The 24,068-nt window shown below is 43.6% G+C and overlaps 1 protein-coding gene across 1 annotated transcript in view; it reads left to right on the forward strand.

Moving 5' to 3' along the window:
* Positions 1 to 24,068, forward strand: part of adamts6 (ADAM metallopeptidase with thrombospondin type 1 motif, 6) — a 56,331-nt gene that overhangs the window by 16,511 nt on the left and 15,752 nt on the right. Inside the window, exons 10-17 of the mRNA XM_041959974.1 lie at positions 2,980 to 3,121; positions 7,670 to 7,777; positions 10,837 to 10,982; positions 12,945 to 13,008; positions 16,235 to 16,337; positions 17,827 to 17,960; positions 20,774 to 20,897; positions 21,816 to 21,896. Of these exons, the coding sequence (XP_041815908.1) occupies positions 2,980 to 3,121; positions 7,670 to 7,777; positions 10,837 to 10,982; positions 12,945 to 13,008; positions 16,235 to 16,337; positions 17,827 to 17,960; positions 20,774 to 20,897; positions 21,816 to 21,896 (902 nt within the window). The remainder of the gene's footprint in view (positions 1 to 2,979; positions 3,122 to 7,669; positions 7,778 to 10,836; positions 10,983 to 12,944; positions 13,009 to 16,234; positions 16,338 to 17,826; positions 17,961 to 20,773; positions 20,898 to 21,815; positions 21,897 to 24,068) is intronic.

Below are 24,068 nucleotides of genomic sequence, written 5' to 3' on the forward strand. Positions count from 1 at the left end.
CCGGCTGAGGGCTGTTGGAGGAGGGTTAGTGAGCAGCACTTGTGGCAGAGATGACAGTATTAAATGCCAGCTTCCAGCTGGGACACAAAGAGCTGCTTCTCTGCCGCTCTGTCGGGTTTCTGTCCGGTTCTGGCTCGAGTGTCTGAGAGTGACCGAAGCAAAGGGACAAAGACGGTTCGCTTGTTTTCAAAGCAGAATCGGCTGTTATACCCTGATTCATATCAGTCTCTCAATCCAGTTTTCTCTTTTCATTTTGGTCTTATTGCCTTTAGTTTTTATGTTTTTCTTTTTTTTTGTCTGTAAACTCCAATTATCCTGCCTTTCTCTCCCTCAATCAGAGTTTTGGATATCACACATGCTCCTCCAGGCCAAGTAAACAACTTTGGCTGTGGTGTTGGCCTAGATTCACCATCTCGCTAAAGCAATATGTGGTGCTTTGTTTGGGTTTTTTAGGAATGGTTTATGAATGCACTCACAGTTCAGTCATAGTTTATTCTCCCAAGTCTGCATGCCAATTTGTTCTAAATGTTATATTGCAGGCAGTTTGGCTTTATTAAACTCCCAGAGACCACATGCTCTATTCAATTTGATATTAGACTTGTGTGACTTGTGCCTTATGATAATTGTTAGGTTAGTCTGATTTAATCACCCTGCTGTCTCAACGCTGCTCGGATCCAATCAGCGTGGTTAATATCAACATGAATGACTGGTGTCAGAGTTCAAGGGTCGCTGATGTTCTCGCTTATTAGACGATATTTCCGCTCTGCATAATGAATTTGGCTCGATCCACCGGACAGGAAGCCTTTGCGACAATGTCAAATAATAGCCTCTATGTTTAAACTTTCACTATTTTGTCTCTCTCCAAACCAATAAATAGTGAGGCTTGCCCTTAGTGCACAGGGAGTCTGGGGGCCTCAGAGACCGGTTTGTCCGTCTCCCCCCATGATGAGAGGGTCCTCCGAGGAACAAGAGGCAGGAAACAGGATTATTCTATTCAGTAACTGAGAGCAGGGGATGGAGAGGGGAAGAAAGAGAAAAGGGAGGGAAGAGGGAGGGAAAATGAAAGGACGGGTTCTCTAATCTCATCTGGAACATAATTCTGCTTAGAACACATTATTTTATTTCCTAACAAACAGCATGTATTAGATATTGTGGTTATGTTTGGACGGTGCAGTTCTCCATCACAGAACAATTAAAAGCAACTAACGTTGGCTCGCTGAGAGATGAGTGGCAAGTCCAAGATGAGGCAATAAGAAATATGGTTGACATTTGATCACAATGCTGTTCAATAATGTCATCAAAAATAAGGCTTCATACCTCAGATTATAAAGCCTTATAATAATAATGTTAATTGTAATATAATTATAATCTAAAGCTCCTCAGCTGGTTTAATTATCCACCATGGAACCAGCGGAGACTCGAGGAAGTTACTGGTCCCGGTGAAGAAAGGGTCCAGAGCATAACCCCCCCATAAAACAACAAATTCAAACAAATGAGATATAACATGTTAATTGAGGAGCGTTAGAGGTGCAGGTAGGGGGGATTTAATGGCTTACAGGTTCCCCCTGTTCCCAGTCTTCATGCTAAGCTAAGCTAACTGGCTGCAGCTTCATATTCAGCATGTAGAGATGAGATCGGTATCAAGCAACTAGCTAGCAGACTTTCTAACTAGAAATTATCTATGAACTTTGAAATTTCAGTACTTTCCATAAAGCTTCATCGTGTTGGGCACAAGCAGGACATCTCAGACACAAACATCTCAAATCCTGGACACCAAATATCTATTTTTGTATTTTGTGTGAACCAGTTTAGTTTAAGTCTCCTGTGTTCTGGGTCAGTCTGCTCAGTCCTGAAGCCTAGCTCTACATTACTGTTGTCACCAGGCCCACTTTTCCTTTCGAGGGATGGGAAGCATTCCACTGCATGCTGCAGCTGCCGCAGCTGGAAGGAGCGCCGCGCTGGAGTAAATACTTGTAGTGATATTTCGCCTTGAGAGAAACCTCTGAATCAGAGAGAAGCGGGGGAGTTAGCGATCAGAATGAAATGCATCTCTGTTTGTTTACTGGCGCTTGTCTTAAGTTTGATTTTGGTGTTTTGGCACGTTGGCAAAAGGTCAAAAGGATAATGCTTCAGCATCTGAACCCAGAATAAACAGACACACCAGCATAAGAAGCTCCTCGAATAGAGTACTTTTATTTTGAAGCTACTAAAATACAAAGCAGCCACGTGTGTGTGTGTGTGTGCGTGTGTGTGTGTGTGTGTCTGTATGTGTGTGTGTGTGTTTGTGTGTGTTTGTGTGTGTTTGTGTGTGTGTGCGTGCATGTGTGTGTGTGTGTGTGTTTGTGTGCGTGTGTGTGTGTGTGCATGTGTGTGTGTGTGTGTGTGTGTGCGTGCATGTGTGTGTGTGCGTGTGTGTGTGTGGGTGTTTGTGTGCGTGTGTTTGTGTGTGTGTGTGTGTGAGTTTCCTGTCAGTTCATTGTGAGCACACATATTTCTATCTGACAAAACAGACTAAACATAATCCCGAGCCTGGACATATGACCCACAGCTCGCTCCAGATTTTTCTCTTCCTTTGGCTGCTCTGTTATTTTATTGGCTGCTCTGTGGACTCAGTGTAAGCAGTGACATACAGGACAGCGGAGCTCAGGCCATATAATCACAGCGCTGGTCTTCTGAGACAGGCGCATCGGCCCTCGTTGCCTCCGGTAAAATGTCACTCCTCGTGCTTCAGCGCTCCCTTTGATGAAGAGGTGTTGATGTGTAATATCAGCATTAACTACATGTCATTTGAGATCTCTGACAAGCTTCCCACAATGGCAGCTTGGTGGTAAAATTAAACGAGTCAAACAAGCCTTAAAGAGAAGGGGTGGGAGGGCTTTAATCATCCAATCTTGGCATTTCTAACTCAGCAATCCGCCAAGTGTAGAAAGGTTTCTTTGTGTAAGAAACAATCCTATTGTAGGTTTGTTTTTTTGACAGCTCAGGTCGGGGGACGTGTCTGGACAATGAACCTCTGAAACGAGACTTCCTGTACCCAACAGTGGCCCCGGGGCAGGTGTACGATGCAGACGAGCAGTGTCGCTTCCAGTACGGAGCCTCCTCACGCCAGTGCAAGTATGGGGTAAGAAACCAGCATCTTTCATCCTCCCTCCTCCTCCCACTGACCCGAAGGGTTTTAGCTATATGGCACACGGGATGATGGGGTCAAAGACGCCTCACAGTAGCATCGCTGAAACACCCGCATAAGACCGGACTTTAAAAGGTAATCGATCAATCACCATCAAGACGTCAAGACAAGACAGTTTTCTGACATTTTATAGACCAATCGATTATATGATAGTCAATAAGGAGAAAAATTATTGGGTGCAGCCCTTGAAATCAGAGACAAAAGGAACTCCTCATAACTTCTGATCTATTTCAGATGATTGTTGTCTGTTTCCATGGTTACAGTGTGAATCATCATCCCATAATGATGTAAATAGTCTTATGTTGATGTCAAATCATTATTCTGACATTCAACGCAGGATGAAGCTTGACTGACCTGCAGATGTTGTTTATTTCCTCCTGATCCAAACTGAACTGAACTGAATTCAGGGACCGTCCCAAAAGTGCATGAAAAATGTCCAGAAGTGCTCAGATTTCAGCCACAGCATTAAAACCGCATCCATCGAGGGCATGGACACAAAACCGAACCGGGACACTGGCGGCGGATCCTTTGGATCCTGTGGGTTGGAAGATGGGTCCTCCATGAGTTAGACTGGGTTCCTGGGTGGGTGGTGCGTGGCAGTGCGGCATCCGTATGAATGCCAGGGCCCGAGACTGCATTGTCATGAGATGATCGATGTTACTGACGTCACCAGCTGGTGGCTTAATGTTGTGGTTCTCCATCCCCATTAAGGGGCCAGTTTACAGTCGGAGCTGCAGGTCTGAACTTTTCTCTTCAGCTCTTTTACACTTTTTTCTACTATTTGTGTCAACTGAATGTAAATAACTGCCAGGAGAGACTGTATGTAAACAATACTGTGTCTTCTTCCTCTTCATGACGGTCAGTTTCCACTCCACCTTCGACTGCAGCTAGTCACAAGGCGCTTTGGATAAAAGTGCTATAAATAGTGGACAAAAGTGGAGCATGAATTCTTGTAAAAGTGCAACATAAACATTGTCTAAATGCAAAAAATGAGACAATAATTTTAACTGTTAAAGTTCTGTTTCTTCCACGTTTAATAACGGGTGTTGACGTACAGCGTGCTCACTCCTCGCCGGGATAATCGCCGTTTTCTTCAGGTTCACATTTCCTAATTGAGATTAAAGGAGGGTAATCATGCGAGGGAGAGAATTGTTTTATTATTTCTCGACTGTGCGGAGGTGTCTGTCCACACGTTTCCTGATTCTTCTTTTTAATCTCTAAACGTCCCAGACAAAGAGATGAAGGATTGAAATCAACACTCTCCTCATCTGTTTTTTTTTTAAGTCTTTAATGATAATGACCCCCCCACCCCCCCGTTCTGAGTAATGAGAAAATCTGCAGTGAAAGACAAGGAACAGCCATGCTGTAAAATGAGCGCTTGAAAGATTTAACGAACAATAACGTGATATTTTTTCGCATTATGTAAATATTTGGGCACACGATGGAAAAAGGGGGACAGAGATTAGCTGAGATCATAGAGTTATTTCATTTCATTGAAAGAAATATCTGACAGCAGATTATAACAGGCCCCAAATCAAGCCCTGTTATTTTGGCTCCTAAGCTCATAATTGTGGTTTTAGATCAGCATGAAAGACACACATTTATGAGCGGGTTGGATTCCAGCTCTGATTCAACAGAGCTAGATTGGAGTTTTTCATCTGACAATCAGATCTATTTCATGCAGCCATCTGTGAAAGAGATGCCCTCTGCGACTGCTTACAGGACAGACATGACCACAGAAATGGATAAAGGCTCTAATGAATGGAAGAGTCTGGTTTCTGAAGCGAAGGCTCAGCCATAACTTATTGAACTTTTCCACATTTGGATGAATATTTTTGCATCATTTTGCGCTGTGACAGAATACAGACGAGCAGTGTTGGGAAAGGAAGGGAAGTTTAGCCAGAGCGTATCAAAGTTTATCTCTAACATTACAATAAATAATGTCATACACACATGTAGCCTTCATATTTCACTGGCGAAACAGACTGTAAGATAACAAAATGATTTATAATGTTTTCAACCACAGAAAACTTAAAATTCTGGCCACAAATCTTCACCATGTTCATTCATCCTCAGGACAGGATGGAAATTTACCACCGCACATGACCCGGTTTGTCCCGTTCGACTGGGATACACTGTGAACAGCAATGTAGAGCGGCAGTTCCCAACCAGGGGGGTCCGGCCCCCACGGAGGGGCGCAAGATCATTATTGAGTCAGGAATGAAGAAAAACATTCAATTCTGCTGCACAAAATTAGGTTTAATTTCCATCATTTTCTCAAACTTTTCTTGTGGTTTATATGATTCTCATGAATCTGCGCCTGTTTTTTCCCCAATTAGCCAAACTGGCATTAAGACATTAACAAACTCAACACGCAACGACTCTGTGATAACTAACGACCAATAAAACCAAAGTTCAGTTCATTACAGCGAGGCTGAAACTGTCGTCAGCCTCGTTCACATCACTGAAATATCTCAACAGCTGCAGCTTCAGATGGATGGTGTTTGAATTTTAATAGAGATGTTCATGCATTCACCTCAGTGAACCTTCCTCTAGCGCCACCAACAGGCCAAACTTCCTGAGAAACATCCTGATCCTGATCCACATTGTCTCACACCAGGTCAAAACCGATTAGGAAATGCTAACAAGCTAAACTAAAATGGTGAACATGGCAAACATTATACTTGCTAAACATCAATGTGTTCACATTGTCATGGTGAGCATTTTAGCACGCTGACATTAGCATTTAGCTGCTAGCATGGCTGCAGACTCTTGTTTTCACCATTTTTTTAACTATTCAGCTCATTATTTTGTCTACGATAAAGCCTTGTAAAAACGATTCCATCTGTTTTTAGGAGCACAGACTATTTGTGTAATATCCAAAAGGCCTGCTCTGATTGGCCCATTTGTTGTCAGTCAAATCTGGCAACATCATCATCATCATGAAAGCAATTCAAGCTCAGAAAGGGAAATAACTCACCCTTCAATTTAACTGCCCACAAATCAAACCAAAGTACATCCTGCTTTGTATTTATCGTCGCTACCAGAAGACTTGTGAACCGCTGATGCGGAGCAACACGACGGCGATATTTCACTGAACGCGGCCGTTCAGAAGCACGGAGGTGTCGCAGGCCTAAAATCACGGCGTGAGACTCCGTGGGAGGCGGGAAACGTAACACAGACGTCGAGAGAGGAAGTCGGGCTAATTTATAGCAATAATATGGTTTCAATGACCACTTCCCACGTCTGAGCTGGAAGCCGCCGACACAGACGTGCAGGCCATACGAGCGTTTATGAGACACTGGAAGCTGAAGGTAAGAAAAACAAACAACCTTTGATGGCTGTATTTGGGAGGCCCTCTCTGAGCGCCCTTGCCCTTTTTATCGCCGGCTCGTTCTCTCTTAGCGTAAATCCATCAGGTCCACTTCCGTGTTCGTTAAGGCCCGGGCCGCTGACCTTTTAGCAGGGCCGGGGCGGAGGATGGAGCAGCGGGGTGGCTTATTGAAACCAGCTGGCAGAGGGGAGTCGCTGCAACCAGAGTGGCAGTTTGCTGCTTTATTTAATCTGGACAGGCTCGGGGAGCTGCAGGGCCGTGGCATATTTACTGACCCCGGGGGTCAGAATCTATGTGCGGGATCATAGCTCTTTTTCATGGGCCCGCTCTTCTGCCGTCCACAATTGTCCTGTAAAAACCTTTGAAGTCGAGACGACCCAGTTCGGTTTAATGGGAAATCTAATGCAAGGTTGTGCAGAGCTGTCCTTGTAACATGGTTTTATTTATTCGGGGGCGACTTAGTGCTGTCGACCCACTATCTCCGGCCCTCTAACACACACACACACACACACACACACACACACACACACACACACACACTCAATCCCTTTAGTAATCTAAATGGATTTTCCTCATGCTCTAGACTGAGGAGTGAGGAGGAGAAGACGGAGATATGATGTTTATTCAGACCACTCAGTAATACTAAAGATATTTGTTAGGCCTACAAGTTGTCTTTATCTAAGACTTGGGAGGCCTATTGCTCACTCTTGATTTCCCCTAAGAAGCAGAAATTGGATTTCTTGAACTGATGTCACGGTCCCATGTGGTCCTGAGGTGAACGTGAGCAAACGTTAGTCATGGTGTTGATCCAGCTGACTCTTCATTTCTCATAAGAGAACGCTGACCCTTGGCGTATTGCTCAAGATGTACTATGATCCAAAGCATATGGGCTCTTGAAGTTAGATGCCTCTCAGCGGTCTTGATGTGGTCTCATCAGCTGCTCTCATCCTCTGATTTGATCTGGAATCGCGTAGATTTGTATTTCCATGCTGTTTGTGTTCGTTTTTTTTTCTCTCGCAGCTGTCAGAAGAAAAGAGGAAAACCACCAAAGGCTACTGATAAATCATCCTCGCCCTTATTCGGCAATCCACCCCCCAGTCTGATGAATTGACTTATTCTGACCAACTTGCTTTTGCCTTCTTTCCTAGGAAGTGTGTAGAGAGCTCTGGTGCCTTAGCAAAAGCAACCGCTGTGTAACTAACAGTATCCCTGCTGCAGAGGGGACTCTGTGCCAGACCGGCAGCATCGAGAAAGGGGTAAGTCATCCGATGAGCGCTGTGCCTCCACTCACACCTTCCTCACCTGTGATCAAAGCTAGCTGGTGGGTCACAAAGGTAATAATAAGACAGCTTTCCCTCAGAGGAGAATCCATCTTGTCATTGGTTAAGTAGCAGCCTATTAGGAACTACTGGCAGGTAGGTGTGGGCGTGGTTTAGGTGTCTTGACAGCGTGACAATGGCGGCTCCTGAAGAGGTTAGCATGAGTATTTCTTCACTGAAATTAGAGCAGAGAACGATACTGAAGGCTTTTCTCCATGGAAAAGAGTATTTCATTGATCTGATTGGTTGAAGTTAGCTCATGATAGACAGCAATAGGCTGATGGTTCATCCAGCCACCTGCCAGGTGTTTTATTTTTAAAGTACCTGCCCTCTTTCAGACAGTTTCCGTGGCTGACTTCCCACACGGTTCTGTGTAACAAACCATCTGGAGCTTCAGGTTATTAGAGGTGCGCCCTGTCAAGGTGGGAACTGTAAGCTCTGTGTGCATTTTCTTCCACTGATAGCGTTTCCACTGAGCTCATTCTGGGGAGCTTTTCTCTTCACTGTGAACACCTTTCAGTGGCGCTACTTTCTGCTGAAGAAATAGTCCCCATGAAGTCTCTCGAGAGCTTCCTCGGTGTAGAGAAACTTGCAGAGATGTTCAATGCAGTGAGCAACATAAATGCAATTCCGTTCTCTCCATCTGCGTGACCACTGCAGACACGGCCTGTGGTCGGAGATGAAAGTCTGCACACGGTAACGCAGTGCCTGGCGATGTGAGGCGAGCGCCTCAGCTCCCTCCTCTGTGTGCAGATATTAGCCTCAACTCGTGGTACCTCACTGCCTCGACTCGCATCTATTCCACTCTGGGAAGGGTTTCCATTCTCTGAGTGTGCACTCATGCAATGAGCGCTACCACACACACTCTCACACACACACACATGCAAGCAGGCCAGGCTTTAGGTCATCAGCCCACTGTTGATGCCAGCCAGGTTAGGGGAGACAGTTTTAACACGGATTACGGCAGCCATTGTCACCGGATGGTCCGAGGTCTAAAAGGGAAGAATAGGAGAGTGTCACGAGCTGTCACCCGTGATTACCATTAGCTCAGTGGAGCCTTTGAGGACCGGGGCCCACGGACAGGGTCCTGGACAACACAGGGGGCCCCAGGTTGAGCCTGGGGGGCTTTGGAACAGCTTTTGGAGCAGCTTTAGGAGAGCCAGTGGCATACCCCGTCTGCCCCTGCCGGGGACAGCTTCAAAGGAATATGAATGTCAGCCATTTCTCACCCAGCGTATAATGGAGAGAGGCCCTTCCAACAGGAGCAGGGAGAGAGAGAGACTGGGGGAGAGGGCAGAGGGAAGGGGGGGGGCAGAAGCTGACCAACAGAGAGCACTTTTTTCTCTTTTACTCGACTCAGATATATACTCTAAGGTTGCTTTGGAAAGCTGACTTCACCCCCCTTCCCTCTGCGTCTCTGCCACTGCTAATCTTGTTTAGACAACGTCTCAGTACGTGAATGAGTAAGTCAGAGAAAGAGGACAGTGGCCCAACGTAGCCCTCACCTTGACTGTCCCGGTCTCTCTGGGTTCTTAACCTACTGACACAGTTGGAGAGACAAAGGGCGTCTCTGATCCCCTCTTCCCTCTGGAACTCTGACCAGCTTAGCACGAGGCTTAAAACACTCCTGAACCTCAGCACGGTGCTCTCACCTGCCTCTGAAAGCACCTTGCAGCACACTGGAGACGTTAAGCAGAAACACAAAAACATGCTTATTCAATATTACATGTTGTTCAATAAATTCAAGAGTGTTAGAAGAAAACATTTTGTTGGTGTGATAAAGAAAGAAAGAGCACAAATTAAAGGAATAGTACAATATTTTGGGAAATGTCACTTTATTTGACACTTTGATGATAATAATTCTGTTGTTCCCTCCAACACTCCAAAGTATTAACTGAATGTACGTACATACAGAGCTGAAGTAAGGACATGGTTAGCCTAGCTTAGCATAAAGACTGGAAGCAGGGGGAAACAGCTGTTCCCAAAGAAAGAGTTATAGCACGTAACTCCGTCACAAATTGTTCTTTTTATCTCCTGTTTACATGTGTGTTGAACAAATAAGATTTTAAGAAATAAGATTTAACATGTTAATAAGTCAGCTTCAGAGTTTTGTTAAGCTAAGCTAGGCTAAACACATCTCAAAAACACAGAACAATGTGGAACAAATATGACGCAGTGCTAAAATCAAAAACTGGACACTAGCACAAGCAGAGAAGAGTCAGTAAAGTGACTCAGTAATGTATGAAATACAGCAACATTTACCTAAAGGATGCTAACATTAGCCACCATGAGCCAGTCAGACTCTGCAAGGCTGTAGCAGGAAAACCCCTGGGTCTAATGAATTGAGTAAGGGTCCATTTAATTGCTTATGAATTCAACATTCAACATCTTAAGTCTCCTACTTAAAATTCACATCAATCTTCTCATTTCACTCATGCAACGCAAGCAAACAAGCATATATCCCCACATGTTGAACCATTCCTTTAATGATAAAAGGACACAACCTGAGCTGAGTCACATGAACTGTACACTGAAACAATAAACCTCAGTTAGGAGGAAACCAGGAGAGCAAGACCAAATGGAAAATGGCACGTAAGACAGGAGAAATAACAGGACTAATGCGGAAATGAAATTATAGGGTGAGTGATAAGTGTAATCACAAGTAAGTCTGTGTGTGTGTGTGTGTGCTTTTAAAGCGAGACAGAAGAGGGAAAATGTGTCATTGAAGGCAACCTTCATCAGTCAGCTTCTGTATAGTCTACTTTTCACTACTCACAGATACACATACATTTATTATGAGCCAGTAACTGTTGGAAAACTGCAAAACTGACACTTAAGTGTTCTTTGCTGTAATAAATTGGTGTTACTGTGAGTCTCGTCTTAACTGACGACGTCTAACAGCCGTTAATGTGTCTTCATGTTGGAAAGAAATTGCTCAACTCGACTGCATAACAACCAGCGTTTCCCTCTGTCTGTCTCTGCTGCTCCCCGGCCAGTGGTGCTACCAGGGGGAGTGCGTCGCGTTCGGTACCTGGCCTCAGAGTGTGGACGGAGGCTGGGGGCCCTGGTCGATATGGGGAGAGTGCAGCAGGACCTGTGGGGGCGGTGTATCCTCCTCCATGAGGCACTGTGACAGCCCAGCGTAAGTAGGCAAAGTAAGCCACAGCAAGCTGAACACACACATCCAGGTCCTGCCTACAGGTGTGTGTGTGTGTGTGTGTGTGTGTGTGTGTGCACATGTGTGCTGTGTCGATGTATGTTATGTCCCAGCGGGAGTAGTAGTAGTAAAATATTTCCAGGTAAATGCCTCCTTCCCGGCTTTTTCTTTAAAGCTCTATGTGATTATTTGAAATACTAACTTTTGATTTTCCAACAGGATGTAACAAAGCATTTAACTTTATTTATGTCAAAATTGCCTTTTCTGATCCACGTACAGCGTGATGGACAGTACAGTGTTGCAAAACTGTGAAGCCAAACAGGAAGTGATGCATTTATTATTCATAATAACCATAAACGATCAAAAACAATGGCATCACCATTCTGCATGAGTTTCTTGATCCGCTGTGAGCGGCGCCAGGCAGCATGTGTAGTCTATCACATATGAGATTTAAAGAAACAGTATCATCACTTCTTAAATATGATGCACTTCCTGTTGAAACGGGTCAGGAAGTCTTCAGTCTTCAGTGTTAACTGTTGCGGTACGGACAGAACAGCAGATTTGAAAGAAGGGATTGATCACGTGTTGATTGGGCTTTTCAGTGAAGCGTGAGGTCATCACCGAATTAATCACTGATCCAATGTGCTTCTGAGCTTCTGGTGCGTCTCTCGTTACTAAGCAACCAAAACTGCTTGTACCAATTAGCAGTGCCAGCAATGTAAAAACAGCATATCATCACGCTACCAGTTCTCCAGAGATTGGTGTGAAATGATAAGAACCTGACGGGTCGCACAGCTCCGGGTGTCAGTGAATGTTGGTTAATTCTTGTCACATGACCTTGCTGCTTTTGAAAAAGTATAAAATTTTACTTCTTGGTGTGCCGTGGACGCGCCCAAAGTTAGAAGAAGTGATGTTTTTTTCTTTCTAAAGTTTTTTCTAAAGTCTTTCATGCAGTATAATCACCAGAAGAAGGTTGTTTAAGGTTGTCCTGGACAGGAGTTCGCCTCATGCTGCTTGAGATGGACCGATGTAGCATGTGCAATCAGTTAAGACACTGCTCACTCTCAACCGTAGATTATAAGGCCGTTTAGTTTGTTTTAAGGCCTCTCACTAGACAAATCCTCGTCCAGTGCATCTTCATCTGGCTCGAAGACGTTTGGGATCTTTGTCTTTCCTCCAGCGTTGCATTCCTTTGTTTTGGGAGCTCGATACTACGTCAAACACGTCATGGGAAGACACGAGAAGGAGCCAGGGTGAACCAGAGGCAAGGAAAAAAAGGGGGGAAGGAGGGAAGAGGGGGAAGAGGAGAAGGCACAGGCATAATGTGGAACACCTGTGTAAGGTGATCGCTGCCGCTCAGGCATCGGTGCAAAGAGGAGGGAGGCAGAGAAAACAGAGCGAGACCAGCCTCTAACACATTCATTACAGAGCCTGTCTCGCTTTTTTTTTTATTTGTTTTTTTTTTTTTTTGCAATGCAGTGGAAATAGTCATGGAGGAAAGGTGGGCTGATGAAGGTGAGAAGAACAAAGAGATGATATGAGAAGAAAAACAAACCCTTTACAGATGTAGCAGATGTGCAGCGAGCAGCAGAGACTTCAGTCTCTCTCACAGATCTAAATGGCATGTCACACTTAAGAGCTCTTAGAGCAGCTTGGATTTCATGAATGAATCATTGGCACACATGCTCAGCAAAGCGGCAAACGCACACACACACACACACACACAAACACACGCGCACACACACACACACAAACACACTTTGTCTTCTGGCACAGGCGCTTCGAGGCCTGTTTCATGACCTGCATTCACCAAACCTTTCCTAATGCACTCACCAAAGACGATTTCCCGTCGGGAGTTTTGTGGTTGTAATTTATTGATGTGATGTGTTGAAGATGTCCTCTAACTGTTCAGTTCCCCCGCTCATTCAATTCTCCTGTGTCTCTCAGCCCGTCTGGAGGAGGCAAGTACTGTCTCGGGGAGAGGAAGCGTTACAGATCTTGTAACACCGACGTGAGTTTCTTCATTTCTTTGCCTCCCTGTTTTACTCTGCCGCTCAGTATTCAGACCAAAGTGTACAAGTGACTTGGAGCCTGAACTGTCCTCCTGATGGATGCGGTAGAGATAGCGGGTCTGTTCAGGCACTCTGACGTGGGGTGGATTCGGCCTGTCACTGCACGACTGCTGAACCTCCTCTTTGCTGTTTTTCTCCTGCTGAACATGTTTGCTTAGGAAAGGAGCGTGTTAGCTCGCAGCATCACGCTGCCTTTAAGCTCCCTGACTTGTTTCGTCCTGGAAAGCAGGACAGACGATGATAAAAATGCACAGGCAGCGATTCGATATTCCCTCAGTAACTCCGGGTTTATTCGTCTCTTTGTCACTTAATAGTTCATATATTGTTTGTGACATTTCACTTGAATCAACGATGATGACAGTTTCAGAGTCTATTCCATGAAAAGCAATTCACAGAGCCTTTTTTTTTTTTGAGGTCTGGAGCAAAGCTTTAAACAAATATTTAACCTGGCTGCGAGTTGAGACCTCTGTTCAACTATTTCTAGGTGGGCTTTTTTTCACAAGGTGAAAATTGAAATAGTTAGGGCCCTGGTGGACATTTAACCGCAAGTCTTAAAAATAACAGCTGAGAGCAAGCACTGAGTGTTTTCTTTGGAAAACAAACAACATCCCCAACCGCTATTTCATCACACCGACCACACCTTGTCCAGGGAAGTGTGTGTGTGTGTGTGAACACAAGATGTAGACACAATGGCAAACACTCACACACTTACATGCATAAATTGCTGTTTGTATCCTGGTTATTTTTACATTGATCAGTGGTCAGATATTATTTGTTAATGCTGCCTCCCTCCCTTCCTGTTGCTACTGCGTCTGTCCTGTGGGAGGTTACTTTATATTCTATTTCCATTAGCATAATGCTTCATGCAAGCGCTATTGGAAAAGGAATCACCTTCTGGTTGGATTCAGGCCCATTAGGCTTGGACACGGTCAGATATGTAGGTTGTAGTTGAGATTAAAGCTCCAGTGATTTAGTGTTATTCTTCCATACAACTGAGAGTCTGTGAAACACAAAATAACAAGAGTAAGAGTGGTTACTGAGCTGAATGCTAATGTTAGCAAGCTAACATACTCATATTGACAATGCTAACATGCTCATGTTTATCATAATGTAACCAGGTTGACCTTAGTTTAGCCTCTTAGCATGCTAACCTTTGAAAAATACCAGTAAACACAAAGTACAGCTGAGGCTCATGGGAACGTAATTAATTTCGCAGTCATGAACCGAAGTTGTGGACAAGTTGATTTTTTGCCCTGATGGTGGCGCTAAGCGGGAACGTAACAACAAACGTCAACCTCGTGGCGCTGGAAGAAAAGTCAGGCGGTCGCCAAAGTCACTAGGATGCATCGTCTGTTTGGGCCAAATTTCACGTCAACGCGTCCAACAGTCGTTGAGATATTTCATCATTTCAGAGCCAAGCTGCTAGCACGCAGCATAATGAGTCGTCTCTAAGCCCAAACCAAGATTAGTGAAGTGACATCATGAGAATATTCTCAGACTTCTCCTGAGCAGCCACAGGAGACCTCATCCAACTGTTCTCACAGGTTGTGTCGGACTCCTCATTACTATCGCTTATTATTGTTACCAGCTAATAGACTTTGACGTTAAATTCAGTGGAGTTCCCCTTTAGCTACGGAGTCTGAGGAAGTGCTGCGGCAGGCGTGTGTTATCATATAAACATACAGTAACGTGTAATACTAGGAAGTTCATAAACTCATGAGTCAATCAACAGGAAAATATTGATGATCTATTAATGATTTATCAAGAAGAAACAACCGACATAGTTTGGTTCCAGTTGCATAAATGTGAAGACTTGCTGCTCGTCTCTTTGGGCTTTGGACTGATGTTATCATTCGTCACCTTGAGCGCTGGGGTGATTTTTGTGATTATTAATTATTTTCTGACACTTTATAGGCAAATGATTAATCGATTGTTCAGAGCATAATCAACAGGTTAATCAATAATGAAAATAATCCTTTTAACGTGCTCTTGGAAGTTTTCACCTCCTTCGAACTTGTGTTGGCACATGTAAGTCTCATTTGGCCCTGTGTTGTCATTTCAACACACACTTGTAATAATATTATTCTGTCTCTTCTGACTCAATCTGCATGTTTGATGTGCAAGTTTAAAGCTGCCATATTGGCAAAACACTTGAGTGGTAATGAAAGCGGCTCAGCCTTCCCTATGGCCCGCTCCAACGTGGAACACTTTCAGCATGTGAAATACTGCTTTGACCTAAGAGCTTTTATTTGTCCCGGGGGAAAGTGTTTTGGGGTTTCTAAGGACCTTTTCTCACCAATAAAGTGTTTCTTTCCACTTTTTACCTCCTCTTACTGGAGCAACATCCACACATGAAAACAAAGCAAAGCCTCCAAACGCAAAATGTTCTCAATTAGGAATTCCAAGAAACGAGTCTGTTTGTGTCTGAAAATAAAATATGACATCTTATGCAGACTTTGTCCAGTTGTTAATAATTATGTCGTCTATATGCAAATTAAAACTTCCCGGAATAAAGATACGGTCGTTGCAGATACTGTAATTCACTCACTCAGATGTTAACGACATGCTAGCCTGCAACTCAAGATCTTAAAGGGTTATTCCATTGCGCTTGCAAGTTTTAGCTTCTTTAAATCATGTCAGATCATGACTTTTTGAATGCATGCCGCAGATTTTTAGATTTATGGATGTTTTTTCCTACTGTTCCAGTAATGCATTGGTTTCCATTCATTTCCGTCTGGCACGAAAATCAATTGGCAGACTCTAAAAACTTGTTTCAGTTGTGTAATCCATCAATTCTGTATATTTTTTTGTCAGCTACATAATCATAGCTTGGTAATGCAGTTTAATAACAAATTGATTGGAAAAGTCTGTCCTGCTTTACCCTGCGACAACAACGCAGGCTAAATGTTCACTGTGACATATTGTATGACTCAAGAAAGTTTTGTGTTTAATACATACAACAGTCTCACCATCATATCTAGATCACAAACATTAAAGCATTATGGACGGCCAGGCTTTATAAAGTCATATTTTATGGAAATGAAGGGAATGGTAGCGCGTACTTTATTTGTAATAAATGTGCAAAGACAATGGTTTGATCCTTTAAACATCACAAATTCTAAAACATTGACTCTTTATGCATTTTTTTTTTGTATTTTTTTGCAGGCCTGCCCGGTCGGATCTCGTGATTTCCGCGAGAAGCAGTGCGCCGATTTTGACAGCATGCCTTTCCGTGGGAAGTACTACAACTGGAAGCCTTACACCGGGGGTGAGTTCAGGACCCGGTCAAAAACCTGCTTTCAAATACAAAGTCTTTCTTTGTAACATTAAATATTCATTACTAAATGAGCAACAACCAAATATTTGTGTGTAAGAGTAATAGTAGCAGTTAAAAATAAGCAGCGAGAAAGTTTCGGTTATGCTAATCTAACTGATGCTAGTTAGCTAGTCATGTAGTCTGACTTTATTAGCCTAACTTGATGTAGATTGTGTCAATTTGTGAGTTATAATTTTAAATTTTCCTAGTTTACAGGATTTTTAAAGCAGTTTGATCCAGTGTCGGGTCAGCTATATCAACCATTTATTATTCATTTCACCCTTCACTCCAAAGAGGTCACATGCTAGCAAGCTAAAGCTAGTTCTCTCAGTTAGCTAGTTCAGTAAGCCATGCGACAGTTACACCTGTTAGCTAGTGGGTGTGAATATTTAGTAACATCTCTCTGTGTAAGAACTAGCTTGTGTGGTGGAACCAGCTGACATTTAGTAATGTGTAAATTATCAATAAATATTTATGTTGTAAGTCAGCTAATGTTGCTCAGAGCTTATGCAACTGGCTCCAGCATATTTCACACATCAGTCTCTACTATTTCTCAAGTGTTGAGCTGTGAAATCTTCCTGTCATCCCTTTTGCGTCACTAATGACCGTCTGCAGGCCGGCCTGTATACTCGGTTAACACTCGGGAAGGTCTCTCTGCTGTGTAGAGAATTCTTCAGATTCCTGCAGGCTGTGCTGCGTTCAAAGACCCTCGCTGCTCTCCTGGATCTGCTGAGAGATTTTACATCCTGGACAGACATCTTCAACCAGAAAGACTGGGTCTCGCTCTTTGTTCTCCTCTGGATCAGCACTTATCTGGCCGAGCCAGAATGGGTGGAAGCGCTGTTGTGCCGCTGCACAGTCCCTGGCAGGGGTTTAGGTTTTTAGGAGTACAGGCCCTAAGTTCTTTCCTTGATGTCTGCAGATCATGGAAAATATCCACTTAACTGAAAACACAAAAAGTGATAAAAGTTCGAGGCATGTAAACACAGCCTTTATTTTCTTTGAGAGATGGAAGAGCTTAAGTTCGATCTCTTTTATCACCGGGGTCTGTTTTGTCGAATCCATCACCTTTTGACTCGCAGTGTTCCCCAGGCCGGGGGCCGTAATGCGAAAACAGCAGATAACCTGCGTCAGTGTGACTGCTGCTGGCAGCCGGCGCTGTGTCTGTTGGTGTCAGCGTTACAGTGACGTCAGGCTGGGGTTCAGATCTGAGCACTGCTGACTTTCCTCCACATGATTATTGTTATCAACAAGTCGAGAGGAGTTCCCAGAGCTGGCGGCGGGTCCTGGGACGGCAGCGGTGTTCGCTGGTCTCTATGTGTTGTTTATCACTTATCTCTGAGTTGTTCTATTCGATTTCAGGTCACGCTGTTTGCTTTCTGCGTGCAGGCTGAACTGTAGATAACAGTGTGCTCAGTCTGTGTGTCTCTGTATAACCCAGGTGGTGTAAAGCCCTGCGCGCTGAACTGCTTGGCAGAGGGCTACAACTTCTACACAGAGCGCTCTCCTGCAGTCATAGACGGCACCCGATGTCAGGCTGACTCTCTGGACATTTGCATCAATGGAGAGTGTAAGGTAAGGCAGCAGTGCTTTGTTATATATGGATGCTGTTATAAATTTCTGTTTTGTTCAGTTTCTCTGAGGTCTCGAGAGAACAAAACTGTTGAACGATGATGCAACCGCTTAGCTTAGAAAACGACACAGTGAAAATCTTTTAACTGAACTGAATGAAGGCATTTTCCACCGCTGACCAACTTCCTGTTTTGACTTTGCCCTTCGGTGCTAACCGTGGCTGCGCACGCTTACATCACGCATACAAAATAAAGTGGTTTAGATAATCTGGATAATGTGGTTGTACTGTAGTAAACCATCGTTTTCATTTATTCACCAGTCTACCAACATTAGCATGAACACTAAAAACCCAGTGATGAAGTTTTTGGTTTCTAAAGTGGGACTTGAACATCAGTGTGTTCGTCATGTGAAGTCAGTTCACATGCTGAGAAAGCTCAATCCATTGAGGAAGGCTGTAAAATGTGATTGAAAGCTTTGGAAAAAGCTAGTAAGTGGACCTTTTTTCTCAAACTGGTCAAAGCTGGTCCTGACTGAACTTTCATGCTCAGTTTTGATTCTAGATTTGGATAAAATGCTCATTTTCTGTTGCTCCTACAGCCAGATACTCAACTCCACTGAAAACATACCGTCGGTCCTAATGCAGGAATTATTTCCAGATATAAATATGTGATCAATCCTGTTTGGAAATCAGGCAGATTTGCAGGATATGGAATGCCACATTGATGCATTAAGTGTCGCTGTGCCAAATTGAATCCAGTGTTATGACTGCATTGCATGTAAAACGGCTGTCAGGTGCAATTTAAAAAATCATGCATCTCCCGCCCTGAAATAATAAAATGACACACTGATGCTGTTTCAGATTACAGCTGGAGCGACATGTCACCTCTACATTAACTGACCCAGTGAGAGTTTCCTCAGCCCCGGCTCTAGTCTTGATCTTCGCCATCATGTAAACAGCACACAAACCGCACCATTCTCCAGCGAGGAACAATCCGGCCTTTGAGCTGCTGATGGCGGCTGATTGTGGTCCAATGACTGGCATTGCTCTTATCAGGCCTCTGCAGCCCCCACCAGGATTGTTTTGTGATAAATAAAACACAAAAATCATTGTTTTGATTGAATAATGATTTTTATATATATTTGAGGCTGAGGCTGATTTAATAACAAGGCAAAATAACATTTTATTGAAAGCAGTTGGCAGTCCGTGCTGTCTTTGTTTTCGTGAGCATAAATCATCTTTGTGCAGTTTGTGTGTGTGTGTGAGTGTAGAGATGAGGGTTTTTTTTGTGTATTTTCCGAGATGCAGCTGAAATAACTTTTTGGTTGCTCGCTTTAAGTATTTGCTTTGACTTCCACCTGACTGTACAATTTGATTCCTGTTTGGCATGACCGTGCAGCCCACGTGCCAACAACATTACCCTGATTCTAATATAAAAACACAACACGGTGTGTGTTTTAATGGGAAGAGAATTCTAAGAGGTGGAATATTCTCCACCAAAGGAGCGTTGCAGGTTTGTTTCCAGTCTGAATCCAGTGTGTCGTTTCATTTCAGAGGCTGGCTCGCTGGGTTCACTGCCACACTGTGATAAATCTCTAGAACAGCGTCTGCTTGGAAAGCTCTTAGAAACACTCAGAACTGCTATGCTGTTTGCAGGTGCTGGAGAGAGAGAGAGATAGTTATAGAGTAGAAGGAACTGGGAGATCCAAAAGAGTAGTGGAAGTGTTGGTGATAACAGTAATCCTCCCAGTTATTGTCACACAGCATTAACACACAGTCGATAAAGCTGTTATCACACAGTTTACACTGGAACTGCATCCAAAATCACTCCCTTCTCGCTATCTAGCGGACGACAGTTTCTGTCTGCCGCTCTACAGCAGTTTATGACCTCTACTGCGCGAGGCTGCAACTAACAATTATTTTCATTGTGGATTAACCTTCAGATCTTTTCCTTGATTCAATCCTTAATTGTTGGGTCCATAAAATGTGTGAAAAAAGTGAAAAAGACAATGACATTTGTTTGTCCTGTCCTGATTTGTTCAACCAACAGTGCAAAACCCCAACATTTAAAATTTTTAATAAATAAATAAATACATTTATAGATTTATAGAACAAATCTGAGGAAGTTTGATGTCAAATATGATAAATATATTGTTTCCTTGCATATCTGTTGCAGAAGACCTAACAATAGATTGTGGGCCTAACACATATAACAAATATTTTAATGTTAGTGTTTTAATGAGTCCATATATTGCTGCTGTGGGGGTCCTTATGGGGGGGAAACAATGAAAACTTAATGAAAACACAGATCTTACCTTCAATGACTACCGCTGTTCCACCTTTGACGCTCCAAGGCATTACCAGTCAAGCACCGATGAAGCAATCACTACAAATTCAGCACAGATAAAGATTTAATGTTCTCCACACGACCTTCATGTTAAAATTCATTTGAAGCCAACACATTATTGTGTGTTACATTGGCTAGTTAATGCACTCAGAGTCCATTATGTTTTATAGCATCTCATATGTTTTACATGTAAAAATCCTTCCAAGTTATTAGCAATTACAGCTGCTGGGTATCAGCGTAGCTGTGTTAAATGATCAGTCTGGCATTATTCTTTATCTTACAAATCCCATGAAAACACCAAAACCCAGTGATATGTCGTTCTATCTCTCGATAGTTTATGACTTGCCCTGTCTACGCCCTGTCTGCAGCACCCAGCCCCAAGCTCATTGGTTGTAAAATGGTGCTAAATCCTGAATCCACTTTCCAGTCTCCAACTAACACACTCACTGTCATTCTTTGTCGGCTTGAAAGCATGTGGGCTGTGATAACATCCTGAGCTCCGATGCTAAAGAAGATCGATGCCGCGTGTGTGGAGGGGACGGCAGCACCTGCGAGGCAACAGAGGGACTCTTCAACGAGTCTCTACCCAGAGGAGGTAAAACATGTCTGACTCCAGCCTGTTTTTAGGGCGAGCCGCTTCACGTTTCTATTAGAGGTATTCTACTGCAACTTTCAGGCTTCTTTGATTCACTCGTTGTGAAATGAGCGGCAGAGGTGGCGTGTTTTGGTTTGTTGACCACATGCGACAAACTTAAAGTTGCTGAAGATGACTGTGAAGAAAACCAACTCATCATCCTTTTGGCTTAGTTTGTACAGTTTTTATTTAGTTTGTACAGTTTTTATTTATCTCTTTTTTAATATATGTCCCTTCACAAAGGGTTGAAGAGTAAAGCAATTTCGATTCTCTGTTTGTCCTGTACATACTGCAGAATTGACAATAAAGCTGACTTTGACTTTGACTTTGACAAAGCAGCTTTTGTCCATAAGCCAGCACATCTCTGAAGCCAGGAAGATCATCTTTCATGGAAATGAGCCTTTTTTGCCTTTGTCGCCCACTGACAGAGCATGTTTTTGGCTCTTTAACATTTGTGTTGTCAGAATATAGATCAAAACATAATATTTTTCCCATTAATTACATCACGGAGTGAAGAAATCAGGCGTAGAGATAGGGCCGTGGCAATGGCGTTAGTTGGAGGCCGTCTATAGAGAGCAGGAGAGAGAGAAAACATGTTTCTCCTTCTATGGTATGGCCAGTAAACCATCTAAAAATACTGTGTGTGCATGTGTGTGTGACTGTAAGAAAAAAAGAGGAGGGGATTGTTTTGTCCTCCTGCTTTGTCCTTTTTGGGTGATTTGGAATTTATTCTATATGTGCTCCGACCTGACATGATCTGCAGCTTTCTGTCCTCTTGTGTTGCAAAAAAGCATTGTGGAGAAATGAAATATGGCGGGGGGGTTGGGGGAGCTGAGAGGGAGAAATACCACCTTAACCATCCCTGTCCTTGTCTTCCAGGCTACATGGAGGTGGTTCAGATCCCAAAAGGATCGGTTCACATCGAGATCAAAGAGCTTGCCATGTCGAAGAATTATATTGGTAAGTGGTGAAATAATCACATATAGAATCATACCAACATGCACTTTTATGAGTTATATTTTCATTAGCCATGCTAAAGGTGTAGTATTAGGGATGGCAACTATTGAATGGATTGTTGTACGAGCTTGCATGGTCTCCTGAGGACGAAGCTCACTAAGCTTGATGGCGCTGACATTTTCGTTTTTTACAGGAAAACTTCAGCAACTATTTGATTGATTGGGATGGAATTTGGTACAAATATTCATGGCTCCCAGAGGATGAATCCTAATGACTCTAAGGATAAAAGGACTGTTCCTCTAGCACCAACATGAGGTTGACATTGGTGGTTTTAAGTGAAATAGCTTGACAGTTATCGGATGGATTGCCATGGATTTGGTTCAGACATTCGTGTTCCGCTCAGGATGGCGATCCTGTCGGGTTCATGACCTGCAAAACCAATGACAGTTATACATTGTGTTAAAGGGGTTTTAACGCTGCAGCTGGTGGGTGACGCACTGCGAGTTGGGTGGTGTTTGGTTTTGGCTCGTCTGGTTTTGAGCAATGGTGGCCTGGTCGCTAAACACTGAAAGCTCAGGACACACCACTCTGATCCGAGTGGTGTGTCCTGAGCTGCCCCTCTATCGGCCCGACAGGGAAGGAGAAGCAGCTTTCTCTCTTGATCAATGCTTTGATACAAAACTGGTCGAAACTTTCCCCTGTAAGTGCTAATTAGCAATTGTTAGCACGTTATCATTCTAAGCTCCAAACATTGTCATTGTGAGCGTGTTGGCATGATGGCTGTAGCATGAAGCTCACTGTGTCTGAGTCAGTCTCACAGAGGCACTGCCGTGGCTGTAGTTTGTTACGATATCAACCCATCAATCTCAGCAGAGCCTGTAGATCCATGCGGCGTGATGAATTGGCAATTTGCAACATCAAGCTGTTTCATATTATCTGTTCAGTTCTGTGTTAACCACATTTCCTGGGATTTCCTCATGTTTTTGTCAAGAGCAAATCAGAAGATGCCATCGTTAAATCTCCCGTTGCCTGATGTGAAGCCATAAAACAGAGCGTGTAGAAAAAAACCCCGAACACATGTGATGGCCATCTTGGCACCAGACTCATCCGCTGCGTTCCAGACTAAACAAAAAGTATTTGCGACACTGGCAGCGTCAGACCCAAAACAATCAAACAACCGGATTCAATTAAGCCGGCTCTGTGTCTTTTCATTAACAGGAGAAAGACATGTGACAGCGTGTTGAATTTATAGCGGATGGTGTTGATGGAGGGCTTAAGTTACACTTTGAACCAGAGAGCTGCATCAGATTTATAGGGCCGTGGTGACAGCTGCCTGGTCCACCAGGATTACAGGGGATATGATGTCTATATATCAAAGTTTAAAGAGTGCAATTTTGGCTATTGTGAAGGACTAGATTTTCCCTTCCAAGCAATTTGTAACTTTGTTATGAATTTCATCCGTGACCCCAGCGATAAAGATAATATTTTTCTTTTGCAGCATCGTTTGAGTCTTTGCTATTTAGGCCAAGCAAAGTTTGCATATTTAAAAGTGTTTTATTAAAGCACAAACTGAGTGAGAGGATATAAAATAGAGGCTGGGACGCTTGTGAAGACTTGTGTAAACTGCGCTCTTCAAATGTGCTCAAGTTGAATTTATTGAGAAGGGCCTTGTGATAAGTTAAAGAGGAGTAAACACACCTGGTCGAACGCTGAGTCCTTCCATTTCAGCCTCTGGTTGCCTCTCATGTTCTCCCCTCTCTCTCTCCAGCTGTCATTATCTAAAAAATAATAAAGCAGAAATGCCAAAAAACAATCTTAAAAAAGAGGAATTAACTATTGTTCCTCTATGTGCGTAAATGCTGCTGAGGGGAATCTGCAGAGCTCGAACCAAAGAGACAGAACAGCGAGCGGTTGGATCGTTTCTCCTCAATTTGGCCCCATTTCAACGCAGAGAAAGTGGATATTTTCAGATCTGTTGTGCTTGGAGACCAGCTTTTGTTTTGACAACCAGACAGAGTGGTGTTCATGAGCTTCGTCCAGGCTTTCACCTGAAGCGTGTTTTCTTTCTCTTCCTAAATTAGACGCACGTACATGTCGGTGCACGTGAATGTCTTCGCTCGCAGTGCGCGAACAGGCGAGTGTGTGTGTGTGTGTGTGTGTGTTTCTGCTCGGTCT

This window comes from Chelmon rostratus, chromosome 19 (assembly GCF_017976325.1).
Source record: "Chelmon rostratus isolate fCheRos1 chromosome 19, fCheRos1.pri, whole genome shotgun sequence".
Lineage (NCBI taxonomy): Eukaryota > Metazoa > Chordata > Actinopteri > Chaetodontiformes > Chaetodontidae > Chelmon > Chelmon rostratus.